The sequence below is a fragment of the Phocoena phocoena genome, chromosome 7 (assembly GCF_963924675.1).
Source record: "Phocoena phocoena chromosome 7, mPhoPho1.1, whole genome shotgun sequence".
In the NCBI taxonomy this organism is placed as follows: Eukaryota; Metazoa; Chordata; class Mammalia; order Artiodactyla; family Phocoenidae; genus Phocoena; species Phocoena phocoena.
Window position 1 is genome coordinate 115,054,613 of NC_089225.1, and position 19,207 is coordinate 115,073,819.

General features: G+C 58.9%; 1 protein-coding gene across 1 annotated transcript in view; it reads left to right on the forward strand.

Annotated features, from left to right (window-relative positions):
* Window positions 1-18,724, forward strand: part of FARP2 (FERM, ARH/RhoGEF and pleckstrin domain protein 2) — an 83,112-nt gene extending 64,388 nt beyond the window's left edge. Inside the window, exons 18-31 of the mRNA XM_065880203.1 lie at window positions 1,053-1,213; window positions 4,990-5,079; window positions 5,435-5,568; window positions 5,942-6,023; window positions 6,664-6,913; window positions 7,732-7,862; window positions 11,401-11,469; window positions 12,041-12,130; window positions 15,482-15,564; window positions 16,413-16,531; window positions 16,754-16,914; window positions 17,915-18,022; window positions 18,207-18,358; window positions 18,655-18,724. Coding sequence (XP_065736275.1) covers window positions 1,053-1,213; window positions 4,990-5,079; window positions 5,435-5,568; window positions 5,942-6,023; window positions 6,664-6,913; window positions 7,732-7,862; window positions 11,401-11,469; window positions 12,041-12,130; window positions 15,482-15,564; window positions 16,413-16,531; window positions 16,754-16,914; window positions 17,915-18,022; window positions 18,207-18,358; window positions 18,655-18,724 — 1,700 coding nt within the window. The remainder of the gene's footprint in view (window positions 1-1,052; window positions 1,214-4,989; window positions 5,080-5,434; window positions 5,569-5,941; window positions 6,024-6,663; window positions 6,914-7,731; window positions 7,863-11,400; window positions 11,470-12,040; window positions 12,131-15,481; window positions 15,565-16,412; window positions 16,532-16,753; window positions 16,915-17,914; window positions 18,023-18,206; window positions 18,359-18,654) is intronic.
* Window positions 18,725-19,207: the final 483 nt, after the last annotated feature.

The window sequence follows — 19,207 nt, forward strand, 5'->3', positions numbered from 1 at the left end:
ATTGGTAGCCCATCCCCAGAAGCCCTGGGTGGGGTCCCGGCTTCCAGAGCTCTGAACTTGTCAATGTGAAAATAAGGGCTCCCTCCCGCCCTCAGGCCACGGTGGAGGGCTGCAGGGGCTTGTGTGTGGCAGTCCGGCCAGCAGGAAGCTCTCTGCACCAGCCTGCCTCCTACACACTTCACGCTTTAGGCTGAATAAACTAAGTTTTGGGTCTATAAACTGGTCACCGTGGGTAACTGCATTTGGTCCCCAGTCACAGTGTGAAAGGATCTCGTTTTGAAACCCGTTGTGTTACTTCTAGCATTTTGTAAACCGACTTAATAATCATACTTAGAGATAATGGTAGTTTGGGTGTTAAAACGCTATACATTTAAAAACCCAAGGTAAATTTCTATCTTAAATTGCTTTTGAACAGTTAAACGTCTCCTCTAAAACTCTGCTTTAAGGTGACTTTCAAACGTGGCATTTAATAGTTACTACTCTCTCATAGAAAAACATTAGAAATAAACCTTTGAGGATTTTTTTACATAGAAAAGAGAATTTCTTGATCACAAAATGTTGGATGAAATAGAACGAGGCCAGAATTTTGGCTTCAGTCTGGTCAAAAGCAAACATTATTTTCAGAAGGGGAAAAAATTAAGTTACTTTTGTGGTATGATTCTAGAAATCAGAGTAAAATCCTTGCTAACGAACAATTCAGGGAAGTAGAAAACAGTATGACGAGTGTGATCCAGTGTTTTAAGTGAACGGTTAATGAGTTTGGCCTTAGAATACACGTTCTTTTCCAGATAAGTCAGCGTCAGTTTGGCCTCTTACATGCGCTCCCTCCTCCCCGTTGGCTCTATTGTGCCTGCATCTTCCCCGGGAACCAGAGCCCTGGGCCAAGCCGCCCTGGAGGTTCTCTGGGGAAGCGGGCTCTCACTTGTCACCTGTTCTCACCGTTGCTTTATGTCACACTGAGGCCTGCGTGTCTCCGGAAGGGCCTGGTGGCAGGTGCTGTCCCTTGGGTCTGCCCTTCTTCATCTCTCGCTCCATCGCCCGTTCACTTCCAGGCCTTTCCGTGGAGAGTCCTCAGCTTCCCTCCACCCGGAAGACCCCACCGAGCCTGAGCCCACTGGGCCCAGCCGAGCAGGGCTCCTCTCCCCTGCTGAGCCCCGTCCTCAGCGACGCTGGCGGAGCCGGGACGGACGACCAGGAGGAGCTGAGACACAAGGTGGGCGCCCCCGGGGGGCTTGCTGCTGGGGGCCTGGGCAGCAGGGGCTGGGGGTTCTCCAGTCCTGAGACCCTCCCACCACCTCCGAGGCGCTCGGGGTCCCTCTGCGCCAAGACGGGCCTCCTCATTCCTTTCACGTTCCTGGCGCCCGTAGGTTCCAAGTGCGGGGCTGTGGATCCCGGGGACCTGGGGGCCTCAGCCTCCCCGCTTTGCTGAGAGGAGGTCTGGGGGTCAGGCGAGGCCGTGGGGCTGGGGGCTGAGCCGTTCCGGAGGTGCGTCCCAGGGGCTGGGCGTGTGGACTTGTGGGAGAAGAGTGAGGTCAGTAGGCAGAGCGCCACGGACCAGGCAGAGAAACGTGCCCGCTCGCTGGTGAGGCCACAGCCTGAAGCATCGCCAGCGAGGCCCTGGCCCCCCAGATGCACGCTGGGAGACCCCCAGGTTTCCTGATGACTCCCCCGGCAGGTCCTGGAAGCCTTGGCCTCAGCTGGCCAGGCCTTGGGCTCCCGCGTCGGCATCTGACTGCCCAGCTCGGGGTGGGGGTGCGGGGGTGCTGCCCAACCCTCCCTCGGAGCCCGTGTGCCAGCTTGCTTCCTGGAATCCCTCCTCCTTCCTGTGTCTCCCACTTACTGTGCTGTTTCTCCTTTTTAATAGAAATTGGTGGGGACGCACAGTATTGGGAAGGCCTGAAAGGGAAGGTGGGGTTGCTCCCCTGCCTGTGTGTGGGCACCAGGCTCAGGGCTCTATGGGGACAAAGCAGGGCCTCTCCCTCTGCCCTGACCCGGGGCCTGCGGGCAGGTCTGCTTGCTGGTATGGCTGGCAGAGCAGCAGCTGTTTTGCTGTCTCTCCACTGAGTTTCCTAAGAGGTGCTCTGGAAATCAGGGGTTGGCCCTGGCTACCCAGGCTGGCCACCCACGAGCTGCTGCTGACCTCCCTACTGCTGGCATCCCCTTGGCACCTGCAGTATTACTGTGACCTCAGCAGTGATGCTGCCGTGGTTGTTTCTGAGCGTCTCTCTGGGCACCTTCACCCGCCACGGGAAGAGGAGCTGGTCTCGGGCCTCAGTGGGGACCCAGGCAGGAAATGCTCACCGGCAGCGTGCATGCGACGTGTCCGCGATCCAGACCAGAGCCAGGACGCTTGGCCACAGGGAGATCCAGGCAGGGAGGGCCGAAGCCACCCAGACCAGGACCGTGGGCCTCCTGGGGCAGCTCTGACCCCAGAGAGCTCACTGAGCACACAAGCTCAGTGATTTTTCAGTGGATTTGAAGAAGTCATTTTTTAATAGCACAAAGCCCAGAAAGAAAGAATTGACGAGCATGAAGTTTAGAAAGGCGGCCTGCAGGTGTCCGGGGCAGGACACCAGAAGATGCCATGGTACCGTGTGGCTGCCAGTGTTGTGGGAAAAGCTGGCGTGAGAAGCAGCCCACGGGCGCTCCACACACAAGTCCCGGAGGGAGGACAACAGGACAGGCTGTGAAGGGTTAGGTGGAACCTCCTGGTGTCCCCGCAGCTGAGGGGGCGGCTGCCGTAGCAGTGGCCTCCGGGACACACAGGAGGAGCGGCCTCTGCTGCCGCGACCGCCCTAAACTCCCCAGGGCCCCGGGGAGAAGTCTCAGACCCCACGGTGCAAACCCGGTCCCACCTTCCTCCCCGAACGGGTCACCTGCAGACTCGGACCCTCGCCCTGCCGCACTCCTTCCCTCGGCCGACTCGCCACCTCCCCCCACCCAGACCCTGACCATCAGGGTCACCACCCCTCAGCCTGGCTCTCCCTTCCCTGCGCCTCCTGACCAGCCCCGGCCCCCAGACACATCCTGGGCCCCGCGCACCCCGATGTGCTCAGATAGGCCTCAAACACCCTGCCTTCCCGCCCCGCCGGTGACCACTTGGCTCACCTTGTAGCCCCCCATCCTTGACCTCTGGGCTGGCCCCCACCACCCAGCCTCCTGGCCCCTCCCTCTCTAGGAGGCAGCCGTCTGTCCTGCCAGCCTCCACCCCACCTGCTCCCTTGGTCCTTCTGTGTGCTTTGCTGCCCAGCTGGGTCACTTCCCCGGTAGCTGGAGTTGCTTCCTGCCTGGGAGGCTGTCAGCTCGAGGGCAGGGACCTCTGTTCCTGGGCACGTCCCAGGTGCCTGTTGGCATGGCTGCAGACGTGGGAGGGTCGGCCCTAAATCCTCCGTCCCGGGGAAGAGCAGCGGGGCGAGCGTGCAGGGACGGAGCAGGACCAGCTGTCCGCCAGGTAGGAGAGAGTGGAGGAGAGGCCATGCACCGACCTTGACCGAGGCCGAGGCAGCTCTCTGAGGTGTGCTCAGAGCGGGGTGGGGCCCTGCAGGGATAAGACACAGCCCCCAGCCCAGGTGGGCACAAGGCCTGTGCTTCGCTGGGAGCGCTGCGCTGCCCTTCCCGCTCCTGAGGGTCCTGTCACCGCTGACTTGCCTGTGGCCCCTGCAGGTGGTCAGCGGCCCTGTCGCAGGTTTAAGAGCCCCGGGGCTGGGCCACGTCAGCCAGCCGCCGGCTCTAACCGCCGGCACAGATAAAACAATGACTTCTGTGTGAGTTAGGCTTAACTGTTGCTAATCACATACATTCATGCCTGGGCAGACCTCGTATTATTGCGCTCCGCAGGTACTGCTTTTTTTTTTTCCTACAAATGGAAGGTTTTCCCAATAGTATTTGCTCACTTTGTGTCTCTGTCACATTTTGATAATTCTCACAATGCCTCAGACTTTTCCTTTATTTTTATGGTTGTTGTGGCATCTGCGGTCAGTGAGCTTTGACGTTACTACTGCCACTCACTGAGGGCTCAGATGATGGTTAATATTTTTAGCAGTTAAGTAGTTTTTTTTGTTTGTTTTGCTTTTTTTTTGGCTACATTGAGTCTTTGTTGCTGCCCGTGGGCTTTCTCTAGTTGTGGGGAGGAGGGGCTCCTCTTTGTTTGGGTGCGTGGGCTTCTCATCGCGGTGGCTTCTCTTGTTGCGGAGCATGGGTTCTAGGCACGCAGGCTTCAGTAGTCGTGGCTCGCAGGCTCTAGAGTGCAGGCTCAGTAGTTGTGGCGCACGGGCTTTGTTGCTCTGCAGCATGTGGGATCTTCCTGGACCAGGGCTCGAACCCGTGTCTCCTGCATTGGCAGGCAGATTCTTAACCACTCTGCCACCAGGGAAGTCCCAATTAAGTAGTTTTTAATTAAGGTATGTACATTGTTTTTTTAGACATAATGTGGGAGTTCCCTGGCGGTCCAGTGGTTAGGACTTGGTGCTTTCGCTGCCATGGCCCCAGGTTCAATCCCTGGTCAGGGAACTAGAATCCCTCAAGCTGTGCAGCATGGCCAAAGGGAAAGACACAAGGCTGTTGTACCCTTAATAGGCTACAGTATGGGGGAAATGTAATTTTATATGCACTGGGAAACAAAAAAAATTCATGTGACTCACTTCGTTGCAATATTAGCTTTATTGCGGTGGTCTGGAACCCAACCCGCTATATCTCTGAGGTGTGTCCTGTGAGTGACATCTCAACAGTGATTTCATCACAAAATGAGTGATTAGCTTCACTATATGTTGCTGTTTAAACAGCAGTTCTTTTCTCAAAAAAGAATAATATAAAATGAGAAGAACATCTGGGGGCGATACAGCGGGGCTTATATCTTTACTTAGAAGTGACGCTCTCAGGAGGTGCACGTGAAGATCACGTGACGGCGTTAACTTGAGCAGAAGAGCTGGCGGCTAGGACCGTCGGCGACGTGGCCGGCTGACACGCTCACGCTGTCTGCACTTCTTGCAGTGTGCGCCCGCGGACGAGGCCTACTTCATAGCAAAGGAGATTCTTGCTACAGAGCGAACATACCTGAAGGATTTAGAAGTTATTACCGTGGTATGAAACCTAAGTCCCTTGTTGCTTTGATTTTCTTAATACTTCTTAAATCTGGGCCAGAGACACAGGATCCCGCCCCCCCCCCGAGACCTGCGTGTGTGTGTATGTGTACATGTTCTGTTAAATATATCTGCCTTAAAACATGTCTACGTCAGGTCAGAATATTGGGTCCGATTTTTTGTGAACCTGGGAATATATCCCTTCGAAGCTTTTCACCCAGAATTGCTTTCTTCTGTTGTGAAAACTGGCTGGTCAGCCGTGGCACTGATTTGAGCTGGCGTCGTGGGGGCTCCGGGGCCGGTGCTGTGTGTCGTCAGGGGCCAGGTCCCTTGGTCACCCTGAGCTCTCCCGGCAGTGGTTCCGGAGCGCTGTGGTCAAGGCGGACGCCATGCCTGCGGACCTGATGACCCTGCTCTTCTCCAACATCGACCCCATCTATGAGTTCCACAGAGGCTTCCTGCGCGAGGTGGAGCAGAGGCTGGCGCTCTGGTAACGCCCTGCGTCCCAGCGCCCGCAGGCTGCCCCGCCCGCGTTACCACCCCTGTGCGCGGGAGCTTCCCAGCTTCCTGGCTAATTCACAAGGGCCGCTATTGCCCCGAGACAGCGTTAGTCCATAGGGAACATCACTCGCATTCACCCTATTCCAGAGGAGAGGACAGAAGCAGGTTAAAAGGAGACCCCTTTTTGCCCGGTCACCAGCATTTCGAGGGTGGCTGAGATGTGCCGACTGCCTCTGTCAAGTACGGCCTCGCCCTCGGAGGTTCTTGCTGAGCCTGGGGCCCACCATGGCACTGGCAGCAAGCGAAACGTCTCTCGCACGCTGTCGCGAGGTTTTGACCGTGCCTGTCCGTCTCCACTCCAGGGAGGGGTCTTCCAGCGCCCAGGCCACAGGCGACCACCGACGAATCGGGGACGTCCTGCTCAGCAACATGCTTCAGTTAAAGGTAGCGCGGGCGTGCGCGCGGCTCTCGACCCAGCAGCTGGCCGAGTGGGCGCCGGCCTCCCGTCAGGACAGTGTTCCCTGAGAGTGGTGCACAAGTCAGGGCGGCCTTCCCCTCGGGACACGCCGCCCTCGGGGCAGGTCCTCCGAGAGCCGCCTTCCGCGCAGCGCAGCGCTGGCCGGCACTCCCGTCCCGACACGCTCTCCTCAGGATCAGGAGCGCTCCCCGGGGCTGCGTCCCGCCGGGCCAGGCTCCCCTCAGAGCCGCGCGCCGGTGCAGCTGCTCCTGCTGAGCTCGCGCCCGTTCCGGCCTCTCCTGCGGCCTCAGCGCTCCGGGCGGCGGCGCGGGTCGTGCTTCCAGCGCTCGGCGCTCTCGCGGGACCGGGACCGATGGGGTGGGCGCCGCCGGCTCGTCGCCGAGGCCCCGCCCCCGAGGCCCCGCCGTGCCTCCAGGCCCCCGGTTTTGGGGGCGGGTGGTGAGCGCGTCCCGGAGGCGGAGGCGCGCGGCGTGAACTCAGGGCCCACACGCACGCGCGGCTGGCGGGTCCCCTGTGATGCCCACCGAGGCAGACCGGTGTAGGGGGAGACCGGACAGGGGAGGGCGGGGCCCGGGGGCCGCCGCTCAGCCGCCCCCCGCCCCGCAGACGCTCACCCGCCACTTCCAGAGGCTCCACGAGGTCCTGACGGAGCTGGAAGCTGCAAGCAGGCGCCTGCGGAGGCTGGAGGCGCTGCGCCGGGACTTCGAGCTGCAGAAGGTCTGCTACCTGCCGCTGAACGCCTTCCTGCTGAAGCCGCTGCAGCGCCTGCGCCACTACCGACTGCTGCTGCGCCGCCTGTGCGCCCCCGACCGCCAGGACCCCGACCGCGGCGACCAGGACCGCGCCGACCGCCGCGGTGAGTGCGCGCCCAACACCCCGCCCCCGCGGGCGCCCAGGGCAGGGGGTCGGTGGTCTGCTTCTGAGCCGCACACCTGGGGGGCCACGTGGCCTGGGGGAAGCTTCTGATGTCGGTGGGCTTTGTCATTCCTGACTTTGGTGAGAGGGACGGAGGAATAAACCCTGACCCTTGTGACCTCAGATAGGACCGACTTCCAGCTACAGCACAAACGTAGAGCAGGAAGTCACTGCCTCTTAGGTCCGGTCACCGCTGTCTGTCTCTGAAAGTACAACACGAAGAGCTAGGTAGCCCTTCCTTCCAGCGGGTCTCCCGGTGTCCTGAGAATAGATCAGATACTTTCTGACGTACAGGGAGCAAAACAGACCGTATGATGTGGACAGCGCCCTTCCTCTGCATCCTAAAAGCAAGTGTTTCGTGTTTGCCAAAAAGGAGGGGACAAAATTGCCCAGAATGTTTCCATGCATTTTAGGGGAAATGTGAAAGAAGAGCAGCACAGGTAAAATGAGGGTGGGCGACGCTGCTTTGCCCGTAACCTTAAATAGTTGTTGATAAAGACTCTGCCCTTTCTCTTTACCGAGCGTGAGCGTTGGCTAGCCAGCAGTTTGGGCTGAACGAGTCCACGTTTCAGGTCATCTGCAGGGACCCACACTTGCTGTCCCTAGCAGTCCTGTGAGGAGTTTGAGTACAATGTTCCTGGAATTAAAACCACCTTTAAATTGTCAGTTCCTGTCACAAACTGGTGGGTGGAGGGTTTCGACCATGCCACCCCCAGCTCACCTGCCGGGGCACCTGTACTGAGGGACCTCCCCACGCAGAAGCCCTCAAGGCCATCACGGAGGTGACCTCCACACTACAGCACAGCCTCGTCCGGCTGGAGAACCTCCAGAAGCTGATGGAGCTGCAGCGGGACTTGGTCGGCATAGAGAACCTTATTGCTCCCGGCAGGGTGAGTGACTTTGAGAAAGTTCCGTGAACTGGTTACTGTTTTTTTTTTTTTTTTTTTTTTTTTTTTTTTTTGCTGTACGCGGGCCTCTCACTGTTGTGGCCTCTCCCGTTGCGGAGCACAGGCTCCGGACGCGCAGGCTCAGCGGCCATGGCTCACGGGCCCAGCCGCTCCGCGGCATGTGGGATCTTCCCAGACCGGGGCACGAACCCGTGTCCCCTGCATCGGCAGGCGGACTCTCAACCACTGCGCCACCAGGGAAGCCCCTGGTTACTGTTTTTAATTGAGATATAATTCAAAACGTGTGACTTGGTGTTTCTCTGTATATTCATGAGGTTGTGCAACCGTCACCACTAATTCCAGAACGTTTTCATTCCCCGAAAAGAAACCCCATCGCTGTCAGCAGCCACCCCCCGCCCCGCTCCCCGGTCCCTGGCAGCTTCTGATCGGCTTTCTGTCTCTGGGCTTCTCTCCGGACGTTTCATACACATGGACTCTCACGCTGTGTGGCCTTCTGTGTCTCACTGCTTTCGCTCAGCACAGTGCCTTCAAGCTTCATTCGTGTTGTGTTGTGTTGGGGCTTCGTTGTTTCTTGCGCCTGAATAGCGTTCATTCTCTGGAGACACCGTGTTTTGGTTACCTGTTCATCTGCTGGTAGACACTTGGGTTGTTTCCACTTTTCGGCCATTGTGAACAGTGCTTCTGTGAAGGTCATGTACAAGTCCTTGTGTGAACACGTGTTTTCATTTCTCCTGGGCACAAACGTACATACCTAGGAGTGGAATTGCCGGGCCTGTGTTTAACATTTTGAGGAACCGCCAGAGTTGTCCACAGTGGCTGCACCACTTTACGTTCCCACCAAGGGTATAGAATGGTTCCAACTTCTCCGTATCTTTTTTTTTTTTTTTTGCGCGGTACGCGGGCCTCTCGCCGCTGTGGCCTCTCCCATTGCGGAGCACAGGCTCCGGATGTGCAGGCTCAGCGGCCATGGCTCACAGGCCCAGCCGCTCCGCGGCATGTGGGATCTTCCTGGACCGGGGCACGAACCCACGTCCCCTGCATCGGCAGGCGGACCCTCAACCACTTCGCCACCAGGGAAGCCCTTCTCCATATCTTGTCTTTGATTCTAGCCATCCTGGTGGTACATGGTGGCATCCCTTCGTGGTTGTGATTTGCATTTCCCTAGTGACTAGCATCAAGCATCTTTTCATATGTTTATTGGTCATTTCTGTGCCTTCTTTGGAGGCATGCCTGTTCAAGTCTTTTGCCCACCTTTTAATTGGGTTGTGTTTTTACTGTTACGAGGTTCCTTATCTACTCTGGATACCAGACCCTTGCCAGAATATGACTTGCAATATGCTCTCCCATTTTGTGGGTTATCTTTTCACTTTCTTGCTGGTATCATTTACAACACTAAAGGTTTTAATTTAGCTGATGTCTAATTTGTCTGTCTTTTCTTTGGTTGCTTGTGCTTTAGGTGTCATAGCTAAGAAACTGTTGCCTAATCCAAGGTATGAAGATTTATCTCTGTGTTTTTATCTAAAAGTTGTTTATGTTTTAGCTCTTACGTTTAGAGCTGATCATTTTGAGTTTTGTGTATGGTGTGAGATATGGGTCCAACTCTGCTCTTTTCCAAGTGGATATATAGTTGTCCCAACACCTTTGCTGAACTGTCTTCACTCCTTTGTCAAAAATCAGTGGGCCATGGAGTGTGAGTTCGTTTTCGAACCTTCAGTCGTATCCATGGGTCTGTATGTCTCCCGGGCTGCTTACTTTCTGTCACTAATTCCTTTTGCTTTGGACTCAGTACTGTCAGCAAAAGAAAATTGTTGTAAGGGTTGCACAGGTCCAGTGGTTAAGAATCCGCGCTTCCAATGCAGGGGGCGCAGGTTCGATCCCTGGTCAGGGAACTGAGATCCCGAAAACAAAGGGTTGCACAGGGATGTGGGATGTTCCTGTCTCGGCACAAGCGTAAGAGTATTGGAGCGTGGGTGTATAAATCCTGTTCTGCATTAGCCTTGTTAGAAGAAAGGTACTGCGAGTGTGGGACCATGAGCTCAAAGAAACAAGACTAAGACAGGAAGGTTTTGCCCTCCTGGAGCAGGGCCTTGGCTGGGAGCCAGGACAGCCCCGTTTCCTTTCCCTCCTTGACGGCTCCCAGGGGTGCTGCTGGCTGGGAGCTCCTGGGAGGTGGGAGGGCTCTTGTTACACTGTTGTTTCTCTGAGTGCCCCCACGCAGTGACTTATAGATGGTGGTGGCCCCAGGAAACTGTCACCAGAGGGGCAAATAAACAAGAGCAGCCACGTAGAGCAGAGGCCGGGGCGGGCTCCCCGGGGCGGCCTTGCTGCCATCACCGCTGCTATTAGGGTCTCCGAGTGCTGCCTTAACCCCCGGGGTTCCTGGCCTCCCTGAGTGAAATGCGTGCATCAGTCAGAGACGAGCCCACCCCAGTTGTCTGAGCGCAGGGTCGAAGAGCAGGGCTGTGAACTGAAGGTGGGTGACGAGGCCCCGAGGGTGAGCACTGCCAGGCATCGAGGAGGTGGGACCTCGGGGAGCGCACCCCCAAGGGCTGGGGTCTCTGGGGAGCGACGGAGCTGGCCCTGCAACGACGGCAGGAAGGCCTGCCAGCTGCGGCCCAGAGAGGGCTGGGGGCCGCCCTCCTCCTCCTGCAGGGCTGTCCCTTGGGTTGGGGCTGGTTTCTCATCTCGCTGTGTCCGTGAGGATTACTGGGTGAGCTCTCCTCCCTGTGCCCTTGCTCAGGTCATCTGAGGGCTGTTAAGGCCGGGGTGTTCTCGGGGCACCAGCCCGTGCTGTTTGTCTGATAGAACAGCGGACGGTAGAAGAGTCCCCAGAAATCGTCCAAAGCGGACTGTTGGGTCCCCCGGGACAGTGCTTCAGCCAGGGCGCAGGCAGTTAGGGATGTCGGACATCTGTACCCCGGAGGCAGGTGCGGGGCCTGGCCCGGCGGTGAGGGGAGCCCCGAGTCCCGGGGGGAGAGGGCTGCCCGGGACACGGGGGGCTTCCGCTGAGCCTCAGCCCACGGGAGGGTCTCACTTTGGGCCGTAGCACCTTCGTGGCCTTAGGAATCCTCTGCTCAAGCGCCAGGGTGGCAGCTGACAAGTCCCCTGTGACGTTTGGTGGGAACCAGGTGTCCTGTCCTCCTCCCTCCCATTCTCAAGCTGCCCCGCCCAGCTTTTCTCAAAGCTGAACTCACGTCATCTCCATGGTGGAACCTTCCAGAAGCTGCCTCTCAACAATGCCCTTTGCCTTGTGTGCCGGCTCTCAGCACAGCCGGCCTGTGGGAGTTCAGAGACCAGGCACCGAGTTAACCGACACCAAACAGGATGCGGGTGACCGAGGGGAGCGGACGGGAGGGAGGCTGGAGTGGCACGGTGGATCATCAGGCATCCATCCGGGCAGGAGGGCGCCGCGGAAGGGCCCGAGGAGGCCTGCGAGGGGCGTGGAGGGGCATGGAGGGTGATGTGCCATCTGCCAAGGTGCCCTCGGCCAGCACACAGGGACCGCGATGGTGTCTTGCAGGAGTTTATCCGCGAGGGCTGCCTCCACAAGCTCACCAGGAAGGGCCCACAGCAAAGGATGTTCTTTCTGGTAGGTGCGATGGGCGCGGTCCAGGCGGGCGGCCTCATTGTCAGGAGCCAGGAGAGGGTCGCAGAAACACTCCCGGGCCTGCCACCTTCCTTATTCTGGATTCTGGGCACCTGTCTGCAGGATGAGCAAAAGCCCGCAGGTAGAAAAATCCACACACCTGCGGCTGCAGGACCGCTCTGCTGGTGCCAGCGTCAGTTCGCAGGGCCTTACTCACGAGCCCAGAGGTCCTCCCAGCGAGTCCCTGCCGCCAGCAGGTCCCCTTTTGTCAGCTCCCTTCCTCGCGCCCAGCTAGTGGATTCAAACCCCAGCCTTCCTGGTTGGGGGTGACTTTCAGGACCAGCCCCCCAGCGCCTCCCGCCGGCCAAGAGGTCTGCTGGCCCATGTGGTTGCTGGTCACCCCTGGGCAAAATGACTGTACGAATGGAACAAAAATCCCTTTTCCGCCAAAAACCTCCAGCAAAGTGCGTAAGCACACGGGGCCCTTGGAGTTGAAGTTGGTCTGATCGTTAAGATGTTGAATCCTTGTTACTTGCTTTTAGAATTCATTTGTCTAAAGCTTCTGGTCCCTCAGTTCTCAGACATGCTGCTGTACACAGGCAGAGGGGCCTCAGGGACCAGCCACTTCCGGATCCGGGGACTCCTTCCGCTGCGCGGCATGCTGGTGAGCGCCCGGCGCCGGGCGGGGCCGGACCGGGGGTCGGGGGCCGCGCCGCATGGCAGCACCTGCCAGGCTGTTCACGCCTTTTCACCCTGTTATGGCTACTGTTCTTGGTGCTCAAACAGCCCCACCTGCAGCCCCTCCAGGGCCTCTTGACGAAGGCCGCCAGCCCCTGCAGGACAAGGCCCAGCTCCGCCAGGAACCCACCTACTCCTCCCAGGGAGCCCTGTCCTTTGGTGGGAGACTCCATGAAAAACCCGGGTCGGGCGCTGGGGCCACCGTGCTGCTGGAGGGGTTGGGTGCTGACACAGCTTTGAAAAGAGAAAGCTGGACCCCTAATTCTTAAGACTGGAGAGTTTGCACTTCCCTGATTTCATACTTCTCTCTTTTATACTGATGATTTTGGTTTCTTTTGGCATCATAATTAGTTATTTCACACGCACACACACAGCTTTATAATGGTAAAACAGAGACCACCACCGCTAAAGAGAGGGTGGGCTGCAGGGCAGGACTGGCCCCAGGGAAGCTCCCGGTGACCTCCACTGAGTCGTGCTGTGTCCTCTCGTTTGCCCTTTGACCTCCACCCCGTGAAGAGGCGCAAAGCTCTGTCTTCAGAGCTCTTGAGGGCCTGGGCCGCACCTCATGCTCTGTCCACACCGCATGCCGCCAGGGTGTGTCCGCATCCCCACCGTCTCAGTGCCGCGTGGCGTGTTAATATTGTCTCTGATGAGCGGGAATTCTTCGTCTTAATGGGATGCGGTCTGTCTTCTCCTCCGTGGTCAGTGCCTTCTGTGGCCTTAAAGGTCATGGAGAGACTCCCTCTCGAGTGTAAACCGAGACTCGGCCTGGAACCCATCTTTGGGAACAGCAGAGATAGGAAGCCAAGTTCAGGTCTTTGCTATAAAGATGTGCTGTTTGTCCAGAACATCTTACGCAGTGAGCACCTCTCCCTGCAGCCCTGCCAGGCCCCGTCCAGTTGTAGGATGGGTGGGGTCCGACCCCTGTCCAGTTCCCAATTCCCAAAGCGTCAGCGCCGTCCTCCGCCCCTTTCTCCTTCGTGGCGTCTGGCCCTTCTCCCCGCCATCCGCACCCTGGGCACTGCACCGCCTTCCAGAGAGCGTCAGAGCTTCCGCAGGTGTCTCTGTAACATTTGTTCAGCTTTTCCAACTCTCAGCAAAAAGGGGTCAGTTTGAATGACCTCACCTGCCATCCCTGGAAGCAGACCCCATCTGTTTCAAAGTATACTTTTAAAAATTATACCTTCAGCGTAGAGAAAAGCTGAGGATGTGCGGTGAAAAGCGCTCATCATTGTACTGCCCAGTAGTAAGTGCTGTCAGCATTTCGCCGTCATCTGGGGAACATCCTCCACAAGCTGCATTGCAGCCCGCGCTGGTTTTGCTCGGCAGTTCACCTCGAACATGCTCCCGTGTCCTCCGCTTCTGCCGCCGGCTCAGGAGCCATGAGTAGTGGATTGGGGCGCCGAAGCACACTTTATTTAACCAGCTCCCTGCCCCGGACGTTTTGGCTACGTCTAGTTTTTCAGAATTACAAACAGCACCGTTGGATCTTTCTACGCGTCCTTAGTTATGGCCTTGAGATAAACCGCCACGCGTGTATGTGAGCCTGGGGCTCCCTGTTCCCACTGAGTGGCTGTAGGAGCGGCTGACTGGGTGGCCTTCCCTCCAGGCCCGTCTGCGCCTGCGCCATCCCAGCCTTGGGCAGCGCTGGCCGTCCACCCCGTCCTCCGCGCCCCAGGGATGGCCAGCAAGGCCGCTTCCTGCGCCCTCTGCTCTCCCCCAGGAGGCACCGGGCGCGTCTGTCGCTCTGGCCTGTTAGTGTTTGTGAAGCGTTCCTAAACCCTTCCAGGTCTCAGGTGCCTTCCAGGTACGTAATTCCCGTCACTTTGCCTGCAGTTCAGTGTCACCTCAGAGTTTATAAAGTCCCTCCAGACGGGGATCGCGTTTGTCTTGTCCCTAGAATGGCCACGGGCACAGAGGCCCAACGAATACGGGTTGAAGGGGTGAACTTAGACGTTTTTCTGTGGTCGGTCTGTCCATCTTTTCCTAATTTAGGGTTTCTGTCCTTGGCACGGGCTCAGAAGGTCTTTCCCACACCAAGACTACGTTCGCGTGGGACTTTCTTTACTGATACGCTTACGGTTTTTTCTCTTTTACCTAATCCGCCTAAAATTTGTTGGTTTTGATGTTTTTAGGTTGGGATGTAACATTTTTTCCTCGTATAGTCAGTTTTCCCATTATTTGTTACATCCTCCATTTTCGTACTGATCCCAAAGTCTGCCTTTATCATATAAAAAACTGTTGTCCTTACACTTGGACTCTTTCTGAAGGTTCTGTTCCATTTCTGTCTGTCCCAGCATCAGTCTACACTCTTAATTAGTGGTGCTGTAAGGGTTAGTCACTGTGTGAGTAAGGTCCTTCCCTTATTTGTCCTTCTTTTTAAACAGTTCTTTGCTCTTCTCAAGTATTTATTTAATTCTTCTAAACAAACTTTGGAGTCATTTGGACAGATTCCTTCAAGAAACAACATTGGCGTTTCTGTGGAAATTGCATTAAATTTACATATTGACTTGGAGGGGGCGGCCGACATCTTGATAACCCCTTCTCCTGCCGGCTGCGCTCCTGTTAGTTTCAGACCCTTTTAGGTCCAGCGTGAAGCTCGGTGGTTGGCGTCCCATGTTCTGGGGTGGTTCACCTGTAACTGGCTGGTCCTGGGGACAGACAGACAGCCCTCGCTCCTGACTGTGGAGGGAAGGATGGTGACTCCTGGCTTGTGAAAGACACCGTTTCCTTCTGTTTGTATATAAGAGATATTATCAGAAATACCGTGTGGAATTTTGGCAAAGGTGTTTCAGCATGTGGAGGGGGATGGTCACTCTTCTCCCTTGGACTTTGCGACAGGGTGGGTTCCGTCAGTCACCTTCCTCATTCCTAGAACACGCTCACTTGGTCAGAGGACAGTTTCTCCTCTGGGCCTTTAGGTCTGCTTAAGGAATGCTTTGTTCTGGAGTTACTTCTCTTGGAACTGAGATCAGCCGGAATCTAACTCTGTTAGCTTCTGGCGCCACCTTATAGACATGAATGGTCCAACTCCTTCCCGACTGAAACGCTCAACGTTTCTTCCCGTGCTTGATTTTCAGCTCATGGTGCTGGACCCACCGGTGAGTAGTTGGGTGCCCATCACCTGGGCAGCAGGCGCCATGGCGCGGGGATCCCTTGTGTCTCCGGTAAGCCCTCGTAGAGTCGGCGTGGGCTCGGTCGCCACCTGTGTCCTGCCGCAAGCTCGGGTTCCGCCAGCCCCGCTCCGGGTCACACTCCCCTCCTCTCCCGCCCGCAGGTGGAAGAACGTGAGAATGAGCGGTCTGTCCCGCACTGTTTCACCATCTACGCCGCTCAGAAGACAGTCGTGGTGGCAGCCAGGTAAGGGCCTCCCGCCCACGTTCCGCATCCCAGCGGCCCTGGTCCCCTCTGAGTTGTGAGAGTGTCGCGGTCACGGGGACACACAACCCCTTGAGCACTGCTTCAAAGCTACGCGACCGCAGGAGCGGCTTCACTGTCCGTGGGGGCTTGTGACCGTTGAGACCATCCGCAGAGACTGGCTGTGACACTGCTGGCTGCTCAAGGGAGGGGGCCGGCGGGCTAGCAGGGGGAGCCCGGTGGGGGGGCCACACCGAGGCCTAGCGTCACGTGCCTCCCGCCCCGGAGCTGGGCAGCAGGAGGCTGACTGGGCCGTAGCACAGGAGCAAACAGACGCTTTCCCCACTCTCCACGCCCTGTCGACAGCAAGGCGACCCGAGCTCCTGGCGGCCTGGACGCTGTGCCTGGTCCCTCCCCTGTGGGAGCCCGCGTCCCCAGCTTCTTCCAAAGGAGGTGTCGTCCTGCGTCCGGGCGGGTGGCGCCTGGCTCTCAGCTCCCGTCCTGCAGGGGTCCTGGCTGATGTCAGAGCACAGGGCACTGGACTCCCACTGGGAAACCTTGGCAGCTTAATTTATGATCCAGGACCCAGTCTCATATTTCAGCTTTCACAGCCCCAGAGACCTAAACACCCGTTCCAGGAACCAAGTACCCTGTAGAGCACCCCCGTTCCAGCGTGACAGGTGCAGGCTGGGCCTCCAGTAGCGTCCTGACAAGCCCTCTGGACCCGAAGGACAGGGCGCACAAGGGGGAAGCAGGCACCCTGACCTTCTGCCCTCCAGTGGGAGGGGGCACGGCCGGGAGCCCCGGCTGTGGGCCCTGCCCGGTGGCTGAGCTTCGGCCCTGCCCCGCAGCACCCAGCTGGAGAAAGAAAAGTGGATGAGGGACCTGAACGCTGCCATCGATGCAGCCAAGAGCAGCGCCGACACGGCCCTGGCACCGCTGGGCAGCGTGCTGTGCCCCCATCCCCGCAGTGAGTGCTGGCCGGGCCCCCAGGAGACAAGGAAGCTTTCCCGTGGGTGTCACCCAGGTCACGGGCAGCCCGCTGGGCCCACGTGCTCTGCATCCACGAGGGACGTTTCAGGCGGGCGGGAGCTCTTCTGGCAGGTGGTCTCACGCCCTGCCTGCTGCTGGCCGGGGGCGGGGGCGGGGGCGGGTCTCGTCTCCTCTGAGTAGGGGCTGACTTCTCCCCCAGGGCCCTCCGACGAGGTCTCTCTGGAGGAGTCGGAAGACGATGCTCGCAGGGCCCGCTGCTCCTCAGGGGGGCCGGGCCAGCACCGGGCCAGCACCGCCATGCACGTGTGCTGGGACCGCACCACCAGCATCTCCAGAGCCGACCGCAGCGCGGCCGTCGAGGTGCGGCCACTGGAGACCCTGCTTGTGTGGGCTGATGGGACACCCGGGGTCCACGGTGCCAGGGGAGAGCAGCCCGGGTGGGCAGGGCTGGGAGGGCGCCGTCAGGAGCTCTCTCCGAAGGGCCTGTCGCCCCGGGATCCTGGGATCCTGGGATGGCTGCCTCCCTCACCGGGAGCGGCCTCTTTGCGCCCGGGCCACCTCTGCCTCCACTTGTCCTGAGCTTCCGCCGAAGCCGGGGGAGGGACCAGCAGAGCAGGCAAGGAGTGCGGGTGGGTCCTGACACGGCGGGGCGGGGGCGGTAAGAGCAGGGATCGTGGCCAGCTCGCTGGGGCCTGCAAGACGACGGAGTGGCCCTGGACACCGCGTCCACCGTCTGTGCCACCCCCTCACGTGTGAGAGGCGCGGGGCCCTCGTGAGCATCAGCCCCGACGGGGGCAAAGGCCTGCGTCATGAGGAGGGCCCTACCATCTGTGGATGTACTCGGGCCCGTGTGCCTTGCCCCAGCGCGAGGTGCGAGGACGGAAGCGGTGGCGCCGGCCTCCATGCCGGAGGGCACGAGGGCCAGCGCAGAGCGGCGCAGACCTCGGGGCCGAGCAGGGCGGCCCCTCCTCTCCCTAACAGAGGGGCGCCACGCTGCGGGCCGGGCCGCTGGCTGCGTGGGCCTCTGTTTACGGGGCACCCCTGCCCCCCACCGTCTGAGAACCTTCCTGTCTGGGCTCCGTGTCTGTTACAGGGGATTGGTGATGACGGGAAAGAAACTGAGCACCATTCTACTTCGTTGTCCACCCTTCTTTGTTAGCTGCCGACGAGCAGAGCGTCAGAGCACGGGGAAGGGCACTGCATTCGTGTCAGTGCGGAGCCAGCGAAGCCTGTGGGGGGTGACCCTGGGGAGACACCTGCTCCCAGGAGGCCCCTGGGAGGACAGAGCCCGCAAGAGTGGCTGTCTAGAGGCTGGCGGTTCTTGGACACTCGCGCCCACAGGCTTTTCTTTTCCTTCCAGAACCAGCTCTCGGGATACCTGCTGAGGAAGTTCAAGAACAGCAGCGGCTGGCAGAAGCTGTGGGTGGTCTTCACCAATTTCTGTTTGTTCTTCTACAAAACTCACCGGGTAGGGGTGCTTCACCGAGCCCGAGGGGGGGCTCTGCCCTTGGCACTGCAGGACCGCCAGGCCCGCCCACTGCGCCCTCACGGAACCCCCTCGGTTCCGAATGGGCCTGGCCCCGCCGCTGCTGCCGTGTGGGGAGAGGCGGGGGGCTGGGCGCCTGGCGAGCGCGTGCCCTGCTGCCTTCCAGGATGACTGCCCCCTGGCCAGCCTCCCGCTGCTGGGCTACAGCGTGAGCCTCCCCGGGGAGGCCGACGGCATCCACAAGGAGCACGTCTTCAAGCTCCAGTTCAAGTCCCACGTCTACTTCTTCCGGGCTGAGAGCAAATACACGTTACGGAGGTAATTTCGCGGGGGGCTGCCAGGGCCCCCCGTATCTCCTCGGCTCTCCAGCTTCCACTGAGGACACCAGAGGCGGGTTTCCTGGGTCCCGGAAAGGAAGGACTGAACACTGCTTCCAGGCTTTTAACTGGCCCATGCTGAGTCCCATGTCCTCCTTATTTGGGGTCACTCTTGGGAAGCCAGTTGAGCGCAAACCCACTGGTCTGATGGCCAGAGCACGCCCCCTGCTTCCCGAACAATCTGCCGGGGGCGGGGGAGGGGGGCCCGGTTCTGACAGTCCTGAAACCTCTTCTCAGGTGGATGGAGGTGATCGAGAGCGCCAGCACCTCACCAGGGAGGGCCGGGACCCCCGAGGAGGAGGCATGAAGCCCACCCTGCCCGGCTGAGGACAGAGCAGAGCAAGCAGAGCAGCACGTGTCCACGACTGCGCGTCCCGTGTCCCCCCCTCCAGACCCCTTGGCCCCGTGGGGCAGCGGGACGAACACACACGTGCGTGGAAATGGGCCCGGCTCCATGCACTGCCGAGGCTGGTGCCCACCTGCCCTCTCTCCGCATCCTGAGCAGGACCCTGCCCTTCAGGCTGGGTGAAACGGGGGGTGGGACAGGGCCCCTGGGTCACAGCCGCATGGAAGTCCAGCAGAAACCACTCTGCTGCCCACCCCACACACCTCTGCAGGGTGGAAAGCAAAGTCCCCGTAATTTATCAGCCCCCAGGAGGTGTGCTGTACTAATAACCTGCGTTTGGTTAAAAATAAAGGGCATCTCCTGTATGCCTGCGTGCTGCCCCTCTCCTTCCAGTGGGCACACGCGGCCCCTGCGTGCTGTGACGAGCTCGGAGGCCTGGAGCGC